At 35.3% G+C, this 12,227-nt stretch overlaps 1 protein-coding gene across 3 annotated transcripts in view; it reads right to left on the reverse strand.

Annotated features, from left to right (window-relative positions):
• Positions 1-12,227, reverse strand: part of ITGB8 (integrin subunit beta 8) — an 80,384-nt gene that overhangs the window by 50,385 nt on the left and 17,772 nt on the right. For all 3 annotated transcript variants that reach the window (XM_032873591.1, XM_032873592.1, XM_032873584.1), the window contains exon 2: positions 602-687. In XM_032873591.1, coding sequence (XP_032729482.1) covers positions 602-687 — 86 coding nt within the window. The remainder of the gene's footprint in view (positions 1-601; positions 688-12,227) is intronic.

Below are 12,227 nucleotides of genomic sequence, written 5' to 3' on the forward strand. Positions count from 1 at the left end.
TGATGGACATTGTTATGAAATGGAGTAAATAACTTATCTCTAAGTATTTCAAGTAAAAACAAATGAAAGAGACCAATAAACTAACTTGCTTTTCTTTAATAAGCATGTACAAGACTATGATCCAACTTGGATATATAACCTACTGCCCCAAGCTGCAGCAAGAATTTCACACAAAGCCTACTGACCTATCAAAAGTCACTTTCTGTGTTTGCCAATTCTCTCTATAGAACAGATGGAAAACATAAAATGGTTTGCACTTCATTTCAAAATTACTATAATTTTCCTAATGAAAAGGTTATACTTTATATTAAGCCAGATATTTCCAAGCATAAAACCAAATAAAATTTTCCTGATGCTCAGCAGTATCTTTCTTTTTCCTGATTCACCTTCAAGGCATAAAATACTAGGGCAATGAAATCATGCCTAGAGAGAAGGTCAACTATGAGGAACAGAGAAAATAGCAAAAAAGAGAAAAGGCAAGAAAAGAGAAGGGAAGGGAGACAAGGAAAGAAGGAAGGAAAGAGGAAGGAAGGGAGGGAGGAAGGAAGGAAGGAAAGAAGGAAAAGAAAGAGGAAAATAAGAAAGAAAGAAAATGGCGCACCTCTTGAGCACACCATCCACATTCCGGACCCAGCGCGAGGCACTTGGTGCAGGACACTGCATTCGAAGATGCACATCTATTGTCTTCTGTAATGGAGGACAAAATGAGGTGTTACTCTCATATTGGGAAGTATATACAATTCTAGACCAAAATGCATTTTGAAAGCTGAAGCAAGTTGACCAATAGTTTTAAGTACACTACATTAAAAAATATATAATTTCTGGGGCGCCTGCGTGGCTCAGTGGGTTAAAGCCTCCGCCTTCGGCTCAGGTCATGATCTCAGGGTCCTGGGATCGAGCCCCGCATCTGACTCTCTGCTTGGCGGGGAGTCTGTTTCCTCCTCTCTTTCTGGCTGCCTCTCTGCCTATTTGTGATCTCTATCTGTCAAATAAATAAATAAAATCTTAATATATATATATATATATATATATATATATATACACATATATATATAATTTCTTTGGGAAGAGGTAAGGTTAACTGCATTGCAATTAACAGATATAATATTTCCTGAGTAGTTATTATTTGGTTTTATAAGGCTGGGGAAAAGGAAGGTGATGAAAATGTGATATTAGTTAGGTTTGGGGTTTGGCTTGAATTCTACTACAAGAGTAAAAGACACTCCACATTTTTTAGTGTGCTAAAGTTCATTGTATTTCATATTATCTGAACTAATATGGCATTTTTGGATCTAGAATTTTTCCTATAAAAATAGTCATATACAGTCCTCAATCTGAACATTTCAATCCATGTTGGGTCACAGTGAATGAACTTTCTGAAAAATGATCTTGATATCTTGAGAAATGATGACATATAGAGTAATCTAGTAATCTACTAGTCTAGTAATCAACTCAGGAATTCTGATTGTCTTACTATTGATTATTTTTACTTCATGGGTACCAGAACCAAATATAATAACGTGTTCAACATTTTAGACATAAAGTAGTTAAAATGGATAAATTGTTTTAGTTTACCCAATTGAAGATCGCTTTAAGATCATGACCAGTTCACTTTCCCATACATTCCCACACTTAGCTGGACATTTTAGTAATATAGCTGTGCCTGGAAACTACTTACCTTTATCTCTAGTCACTAACTACTTATATCATTATGAAGAGACTCATCATTATGAACTTAAACACATAAAATGCAGTAAGAATGAGTCATAAATTATTTTATCATGAGTTTTTAATAGAATAATCACATACTTCTACAGTCCATCCTTTACTATGAAATATCACAAGGACACTGGAAATGAAGCATTCTATTCATCTCACTCACAGGCATACAGTGAATAACAAGCATTCTAGCTGTAAGTAGGTCACAGTCCAGGTGAGGAGATAACTATATAAGCAAACAACAAAATACAGTAAGATAAGCACAAGAGAGATATCACCAAGGCACTATGGGAACACAGTCAGGGGCTTCACTGCTTTAGAAGGAAGGGCAGAATTCTGGTTTCTCTTCAGATCGCATAAATCTTTCCCTTGTACTAGAAGGAAGGGCAGGAGTGTGGGAAGAGGGTATGTTTTAAGGATGATCCCTAGAGGCCATGAGATCTAGTATATCTCTTTGCCATTCCATTTGGTTTCTTCTAATCTGTATTTATCTTTTAAAAAATGTAATGAAAGACGCATGAAAGGACTGTGTGTGTGTGTGTGTGTGTGTGTGTGTGTGTGTGTGTTTGTGTTTACAATCACATAGAGACATGGTAGTTTGAAAGGGGATCAAGGCCACAAAATCTCTTGCTGTCCCCATCCAATCAGTTTTTCTTTTTTTTTCTCTTTCAACTTACTCTAACGATCTAGAATACACAGTTAAAACAGCTGTGACCTAAAGACAGCATGGGGTGGGCTTTGACAGTGGGAAGAGAGAAAGAGGAGCTGCAGGAGAGTAAGTACAGCAGAAAGGTACTACTTGGGGTAGTAGTGAGCACCCTTCTCTGTATATCCTCAGACAACCAACAAGTTAAGCCCAAACCATCCCTCCTTAACTCTTCTCTTTTTAAAAAAAATTTTTTTAATTTTATTTTTTCAGTGTTCCAAGATTCATTGTTTATGCACCACACCCACTGCTCCATGCACTATGTGCCCACCTTAATACCCACCACCAGGGTCACCCATCCCTCCACCTCCCCCAAAACCCTCAGTTTGTTTCTCAGAGTCCACAGTCTCTCATGCTTCGTCTCCCCCTCCAATTTACCCCAATTCTCCTTAACTCTTAATGGCTGTTCTATTATCTCTCTCTGTGTCCCCTTGCAGCCTTTGTCCTTGGCTTTATACCAACTTTAATAAACATGATCTACACTTCTTTACTGATTTGTCCAGACCTGGTCTAGACTTCCAAGGACAAAAAATAACTACTGTTTTGGGCAGCTTTTACTACTAGTATGGCCACCTGTCTATGAAGACTTCATAAGTTAAAATCCTTCTATCTGGCTTAGCCTGCCAAACTATAAAAGGTGCTTATTTCTAAAATATTTAGAAGAGAGAATGACCTTTTTAGGTTTGTTCTCAGAAAGAAATCAAGCACATTTGCAGACCTAACTTGGCCTTTACCAACTCTTAAACTTGACCTGACTGGAACGTGGAAGTAAGTCTGTTTCAGTTCAGACTTGACTCACTCTTTAACTCCGTAGGTAGGACACTGGCACTGGCAGTTAAGATTGCACTGTCTTGGAAGGGAAGCTGCTGCTTCTATGACTGTGGTCTTTGTTTCTCATAGTTGTCTGACTGTGTCCTAAGCTAACCCAGATTCAAGGTCAGGTCAGTCTCCTACTTCCAAGACATGAGTGGTAAATAATGAGTTTACAAGCAAAAATCTTTCTTTATAGTCTGCTTTCTGACCATTTCTTTTAAAAAGTTCTACTGCCAACTTCTGTTCTCAAACTTCAGACACCTAAGAATGATGACCAAGAGGGATAGAAATTTTGGTTGTGTCAATATGTCCCAGGTTCCAGGGTTGATATTTCTCAGTCTACATAATTATAGGAAAAATGATCCCATAAATGGATATGGAGGAGGCAGACCTTATGATTCTGCAGAACTGGAGGAAGGCCATAAATTGAACTCCATGGGAATAGTGTCAAATGTTACTGCTGGAGAGTGTCATGGTTGGACTTTACAGAAGACAAACCAGATACACTTTGGTAAGCAGAATCGTAAAGGTTTTTCTTTTTAATTTTAAATACACATTAAGTAAATACCTAAAGTGCACATATCACACCAATAAGAACAGTTCTCTACACTGAATGGTTATGCTACTATGGAGGCTATTAGTTAATATGTGCTAAAGGGATATGTGTGTGTGTGTGTGTGTGTGTGTGTGTGTGTATCTGTCCCTCTGTCAGATCATCCTGTGTAAATAGAAATCTTTATATTGAACACACATTAATTAGTGCATGAATGTGGTTTACAGACCAGACATGGGCAGTTTGTCATCAGCCTCTAGGTTGACTCTGTTCATTGGCTGCCCCATCCCTGATGCAGCATCATAGGAGGCTGCTTTCCAGTGGTGCTTTCCTAGCAGCCCTCAGCACTGACACCCCATTAGAAGGGGTGCCCAAGTGCTTCTTTGTGCCACTCTGTGAGAGTGGTAGCTACTTGTCCAGCTGTTTAGTAGTATGGCATAGCACTATATTCTTTATGTTCTAGCATTGTGTTTTTATCAAGGATACTTTTTTGTGGATCTTAATGGAAATTAGTAAAGACAATGGAAGCAGAATCATATTTTAAACTGTATATCTTCAGAAATCTCTTTTGTTCTCATTTGCTTTAGTCCTAACTGCCTCACAAATCCCATGTCATTAAAAAAATGTGCTACCAAGACAAATTAGTAAAGGATTAAATGTTATCTAAGTGTGTGCATTCTGAAAAATTCTATTCCTTGATCTATGAGCATGGGCTGAGATTCTTACTTTTACTCCTGTTACAACTGCAGGTAACAGAAATGATGAGGTAGCATTGCTAAATAGTTACTGGAAATAAAGTTCCAAATTTCCACAGCACTGTTACTTAATAGCAATGTGTTCTTAGGTTGAGGTTCCATTTCTTCCAAGGTAACATAGGGCTAACTATACCTATATCAAAATATTGATATGAGCTGAAATGAGAGCAAGCATAAGCATGCCAAGCATAGTAGTTAGGATAAGGTAGACACTTAGCAAAGGGACTATTATAACTTATTTATAAATAATATTATAGTAATTTATATGTGTATATGTACACACATATATATACACACGTCATATATATAGATCTAGCTCCAAAAAAAGGGAGAGGTGTTATGTGTCTTTAAATTTGTTGTAAATAGGATTAGTTGTATTTAAAATGAAAGTCCCTTGGATCATAAACACAAAGTTTTAAAAATATAGCTAATATATAAAAATAACTATTAAATAAAAAGCTACTACTTTTATTTTGGTTATTTAAAAATGACTCTTAAAAGCCAATTTATTCAAATATACACACATCAGTTCAATCTGTGACAAATACAATTCTGGCATGACTATAATTGATTACCGAAAATCTTACAACACCTTCATTTTGTTTCCATTTTTCAAAGTGTACCTTGACTTAATCTGAATATTTTTCTGATTATTTCCCAGAATTAAATGTTTCTGACGCATGTAAAATGACCTTTATAACAGTCTGTCATAAAGTATAATAAATATCTATCATCAACAGGATAAAGTAACACAAAAATCAGGAAACTACATATTTGTGACTGTCACTTAGATATTCTTTGTTTTAGATGATCACTTATTCATATATTTTGAGAATGTTTAATCTATAGAAGTAAGAAGTGAAAGAAAATGGGCCAAAAAACCCCCAAAAAACAAAAAAACAAAAAAACTAAAAAAGGCTCGTAATAGCCCGTAAGATTCAACATTTAGATTGGGATCTTTCCACAAGTCAAGTGATCAGAGAAAGTGAAATTTTTGGAAACATTCCTAATGTTTTTCTGCTCTGAAGTCTACACCACAACATTTCAAATTTAAAGGATGCCCAAAGTTATCTGGAAGAAGGAGCAATTAAAACTGATAACGATTGTGGTCCTTGATATTCAGAATCAATCATTCTGGATTCTGTTAGGACTAGACACAATGATTTGTGAAGAATGGAGAAATGCATTTTTTTTCAGAGTATCATTTCCTTAATTGCATTTACTATACATATTAAATTAAACGTGGATAATTATGTAAAGCCATTTTCTTAACAAAAAGATAAAAGTGAACACTGTTACAATGAATACATACTCACTTTGATAGCAGTCAAAACCAGACAAATTGAGCACAGACAGAATAACTTTTAGAGTATAACTGGATATTCCTTATTCTATGTGTATGTTGTGGCCATCTAATTGTTACAGATATCTTCAAAATACATTACCTGATTACTGAAAGCTCTTTTTTGCACAGAAATTTAGCATGCTATCATTTGATGTAACAATAAAAATGAAGCAATAGATTAGTGTTCTAATCACTTGCTGTTACCTAGTTATTCCAAGTTTTGATTGAGGGCTATTCTCTAAAGGCTCCTATAAATATATAGAGAGGGAAGAAAATGAGGCACAGGAAACAAAAGTGAAGTCAGTTAAATTTTAAGATAGATTATGTAAAGGGGCATGGGAGAAAAGGTAGAAGCATGGGAAGCTCTTTGGAAAAGGTAGATCAGAGTAGGGAAGCTCTGAAGAGCTAGAGATGTATTATGAGAAAGCTAGTGACTGAGGGCATATTTCAAAAACAAAGGGAGCAAGGAAATAATAATACAACTATTTGTATTTTCCTTTTTCTTCTGGTTCCCCCCCCTTGGACTTCATAGAAACATAATAAACATAAAAAACCACATTTTTAATTAACATTTTGCATTTGTTGTTTTACTTAGCGTTTAGGTTTTGAAACATAATGTTACTGTTGAAATGGACAAAAAAGCAGATATTATTAAAAGAATTAAAATAGCTAAATAATTTTTATGCAACAAGGGCATATTTCAACTGTGTTTATATACAATGAGTTGAAAAATTCACCTCAATATTTGTGGTTTGCTACTAAATTATACATACAGAAAATACTACTCTCTAGCAGCAACACCCAACCTAGAGTATTTTTCTTTCCTTTGTCTTTCCCTTTATATTATTTATTTCAAACTTGTAACAAATAAACATTCAGGCCATGGAAATGAAAATGAGTATCTCTATGGGAAAAAAAAAAATTTTTGTCTAAATAGTTTTGCCACTACTTGCACTTGAAAAAGTATACACCCATATTTATGTTTGGCCAAAAACTGCTTGGAGTCCTTCCTTTTTTATCTTTTCTGTTAGCTGTTCTGGTGATTAGTCTTGATAGTCTTAAAGTATATTTGGAGGAAAAGGCAGTGGTACAATAATGTTCAATATTTATGTAGAGACTCAGAAGAAAGGGTGAGGAAATGAAGACATTATAAGTAAAAAAAAAAAAAAAAAAAGTCTTTGCTCCCCAAAAGAAGAGCCTGAGATAGAGATTCTTGGCAACAAATCTATTGAGAAGAGAAGTAAGGTAAGATCAGGAAAGAAAAGGCACAAAGATACTGTTGCAGTCAAGCTCTGGACTTAACCTGCCTAATTATCTACCCAGAACTTGGAGCACAAATGATACCACAAAATTGTCTCACTCTGGGGCAAAGTGGAAGTCTGGCTTTTATACTCTCCCATCAGTCAGTTATTGACTGAGGGCAGCACAGAGAGGGCTGGGTGTTGGGGTGGCTTAAACTCTACACATTGCTCAGCAATGTGGCTCCCTTTGTTGGAGGCCATTTTTCTGAGAATGTAGCAGCTGTGAGCCATTAACGGCTAGAACTCAGAGCAACTGGGGATGGCACACCAGCCCTATAAATGGATATCTAATTTAGTAGCAGCCATCTTGAGCACTGAATGGAAGGGCTAAGCATGGAAGCCAATGCTAAGATTGGCAAAGGTAAAGAGGTCCTGGCCCCTCACAGCACCATGGAGTTGCTGCCTCCATTCTGGGTTGTCTTTCAGAACTGTATGCTTTTTTCTTTTTCTTCTTTAAAAAAGTAATCTCCAAAGCCAGTATGGGGCTCAAACTCACAACCCCAAGTTCAAGAGTCCTGTGCTTTACTAACAGATCCAGCCAGGTGCCCCACTCAGAACTGTTTCTGATGTCAGAGGAAAATTCACCTGAGTTTTGAAAGATAATGAAAGAAAGACTTGAGCAGTATTAATGTAAATGATTTTTTAGAAATGTTAAGCCTAACATTACTTTACATGACATAGACCAGCCACTCTGAAGAGATACCCATTTTGTTTTTCCTTGGAAAAATAAGACTATAAGACTGTCAGTTCCTGGAGGACAGGTGCTTATATTTTCTTTCTATCCCTAGTATCCAAGTCTAGCATCTGGTATATACTCAGTAAATGTGTGATGAATACATGATATTCTAAGCTGAAGTTGACCTTTTTTATAGCTCTTGATAATCTACATTAAAAACAAAATCTTCATTTCCAAAGCCAATTTACTGTAAAAGACAATAAATATAATTATGCTTACTGGATGAACTCATATCTGGTTGAGTTCATATCTAGATGAATTCATCTTGATGTTTTCAAATGTGAAAAAAAAAACCCAACATATAATGATGATTTTCTTTACATTTGGTCTTCTGATGGTGTACAGTTCTGCTGATTTATTTTATAGCAAGGGTAATTTCTTTCTAAAGAACGCTGAATATGTGACGGGAATGATACTGAATTGCAACAGCACTTCCTAATGCTACCATTATCAGATGCAAAACCACCAAATTCACTTGCTGTTTTTTTATTGCCAAGATCTAAATCAAATTTCAATTCAGCAAATATTCTTTGCCCCTATAAGGTTGAGTAGTTTTTACTGAGCACAACTTCCTTATAATGCCAGGGTTATGAAATAGCACTAATCTCTTCTTGTTACATAGATAAGATTCATGTGAGTTCAATAGGGTTTTATAAAGATTTTTGGAGAACAAAAGCAGGGGGAAAGTCACTTTCAATGAAGGGCAGGTTAAGAAATGTTAAGGCAATGCTACACATTCCATCTGTCTGCCCTGCCCTGTTTGGGGCAATCCCAACATGAGTCAGAATTTAAAGTGGGCTGGGATGGCATAAAGCAAAACTCTAGTTCATGATGGAATTTACAAGAAGAACCATTGTGAAGCCACTGATGACACTCATTTGTGTTGAAATGGGCCATCACAAGAAGGCTGGTCTGGTGAGGTCATCCCAGCCTTTCATTGTGATTCATTTACACACGCTTCAGTTAATTTAGCTTCGAAAAAAATCTGATATCAGTATACAGTGGATGATTGTATAAATTATGCTCTACATCAGAACACTTTTTAATTTGAAAGAGGGCATTATTAAGTACATGGTATAGCAGTATAAATTCAAACTTCCCAGGCAAGCTGAGTTCTAAGGTTACCCTAAATGCACATTAGTTTGGTGGTGTAGAACAAGAAATGAAAAAAATAAACAAGGCAGTCCATGCTAAGGTGATAGATAGGAAGTCAGGAGAAAGGGAATGACCTGAGTTAGTGATGAAGGAATCTATTCACGTGAAGTTGGGCCTGACAAGTTTTGAAGGACAGGTACACTGCAGAAATCTGGTTGAAATTTGTGACTGTTTTTAGATTTAATATATGAACATATTTATGTTTATGATATGTTATATGTTATATATTTTGACATTTATTCTTACATGTGGGAAGGAGATGAAAGAGTACATAGAATACTTGTTTGCTTTCAAAAATGACTTTGCAGTTGATATGATTTTCTACACAGTGAAATTTCTCTTGGTGGCCCAAGCTTGTTTTCAATTATGTATAGCAAGACTTATTCCTGAAGATGATAAAATTCAGTTTTGCAGTTGCTCCCTTACCTGAGCACATCAGTTTGTCTTCTGACACTTACTCATCTGGGGGAAATTTGTGAGGAAGTGAGAGAAACTCGGGAAGAAAGATGGAGTCAGAGCACAGCATCTCCCAGTATAGCCTTCCTTCTTCAGAATTAGAACTTCAACAAGGATCAAAATCTCAAGATTCAGGGAGGGCTCCAGAGGCCCCTCTGAGGCAAATTCTGGTTAAAGCTGCATTTGTCTAACTTGGAAAAGCAATATTAGTCATGTGCTTTGTGTCTTGTTTTAACTGGAACTTTTCCATACATTCCAACTGTCCTGTTTATGAGGCACACTCCCTTTTTATAAAAGCCAAAATATTCACCGGTTTCCCACTCTGTTTCTCTAAATAATGTTTTTAATCTAACATACTAGAGTTCCAGGGGCTCTTCCTATTTTCCTCTCCAATTCTTGGCAGGTATGAATTTCCTTTCTCCCATTAAAAAAAAAAAGAAATTACATGGCTATTCACATCAAAACCTCAAATGCCATAGTCAAGGATGTAAAAGAAATGCCCCAGGATAGTAGCAATGCATTTTCTACATTACATTTTTTAAACCTGAAGTCACATTGCAGGTGTGTACTTGATTGGAAAAACAAAGAAACCACTTGATATTATAAAGAATTTTGTTTGTTTGTAAAAAAAATTAATTAGGAACCCAAGTGAATTTTAGTTCATTTTGCATTTAGCTTTCCTGCAATTAGATTTCAAAGACCAGAAAGGTATTTATATTTTCCTCTGCCACTTCAAAAAGCAAACCTATATATACAATCGGATAAATTAGGGAAAATAAGAAATAAATATTAAGTGATTACTCAGTTTTGGGTCCTCTACTGAGCACTTTATATGTATTATTTCATTGAAAGTTTAGAAAAATCCTATTTTCGAAGAAAGCATGCCCATCTGTAAAGATGGGGTAACTATAGCTAGTAATCACAGAGAACAAATTGGATCCCAGTTCTGATTATAGAGACTTTTCTCTTGAATAATGTCCTATATGGAATAGAGAATAACATAAAGACAATTTTGCCAAAGTATAATTTAAAACTCTTGCCAATTAAACTATTATTAGTCCTTAAGTAATGACTCAATAATAATTCCCATATACCTCAAGATAATTCTTTCATACAGTAGTATGTCATTACTTTTCCTATTATCAGTCCTACTCTTGAGATGAGGATGTTAGATTGCCTCAATAGGATTTTTTTCTATCCTTAGTGCCAAAGATCTCCCTAAATACTACAGTGCCCTTTTCAAAATTAATTTTAATTCCATGTACAAGGAAACTTTGAGTTTTAACACCGAAGCTCCAGCCTGAACATCTCATTGAGTGCTGAGTGCCTAAATTAGATTGGTTGGCACTTTTTCAGCACAAGAGAGAACTTACCCTTTTACAACTGTGTTTCCCCAGCCTCTTGCCAGGGGACAGCTCTGGGCTACATGCTAATTAGGCAGAAGCACTTGAAATGGTGTTTGCAATTGCTATTTCCATTTGTGAATTTCCAGTTCTGTCCAGGAAGCCAAATCTGGAACAGGGAAGCAGGCAACTTTTTCTTGTCCATAACTGCCTATTCTCTGACCTTGGCTTGATAATCTAACTTTTCTGGGGTTTTGCTTCCTGGCTGATGTGCTCTCAAAACACTTTAAAATACAGAGTCTGAGTTAAAAGAGCATGATTGGTGGAGAATATTTGCTTTATAGCATTGCATAGTTCTGTTAGTTTATGGAAATATCTTAAGATACAACTTATAATATGGAAGATTTATTTTAAAAGTCTCTCCTACCCCCAAACCTGTATATTAGGTACATCCAGTTGCCCACTGGTTGCCTGGTAATGCAGAATCATTCACTGTTTTGTTTTAACACTGTCAGCTTAGAGGCACAGCAAGTTTTTGAAGGGTAGAGATGTTCTTTATGCTGGTTGTAGCAGTAGTTCCACAGGCCTATACATCTGTCAAAACCCACTGATTGGAAATTTAGAGAGATGCAGTTTGTCATTGTAAATTATATCAATACAGTTTATTTAAAATTTGCTTTGTAAATTAACTTAGATGGAGTATTTTTTATTCAAAGGATAATGAGTACACAGTGAGGAAATTTATTTCTTTCCTGATAGTATATACAAAAATATTAAATTACTTTATGTGGTTTTTAAAAGGTAAACCAATGACACATCACATAAATCCTTTGACTTATACTTACAGATTAGTTGGTGGGTAAGTAACTAAAGTCATTTATCCCTATACTCTACTTATCTGATTTATATGACTTCCATTCAGATCAAGAGATAAGTTATTTTAAATCTCCTTAAAAGAGATTTAGCTCAGTTGTTGGATTATAAAATTATTTTTCAAATTAAAAAATTATTTTTTATATTCTACCAGGAACTTCTTAAAAGCCTTTAGCCATATGAAAAATTGAGAGAAGTGTGTAGTAATACCAAATGAAAGATTAAATATCTTAGTAATTAATACTATTATTGCTGATAATACTAATACAAGTTAAAGTACACATTAATAATATATTTTATATTCTTTCTCTACAGTAAAGTTTCTTTTATCTTCAGTGCCAAAGAAGATCCAAATACTTAAGTGTTTTTTATGAAATTCATTTTACTTTTGGGTTCAGACAAAGAAAATTCTGAATTATATTGAAAAGATTTTCCCCTGTCTTATAGGATATAAATTTAACCTTCTATAATA

The sequence above is a fragment of the Lontra canadensis genome, unplaced genomic scaffold (genome assembly GCF_010015895.1).
Source record: "Lontra canadensis isolate GAN:19392208 unplaced genomic scaffold, GSC_riverotter_1.0 scaffold2, whole genome shotgun sequence".
In the NCBI taxonomy this organism is placed as follows: Eukaryota; Metazoa; Chordata; class Mammalia; order Carnivora; family Mustelidae; genus Lontra; species Lontra canadensis.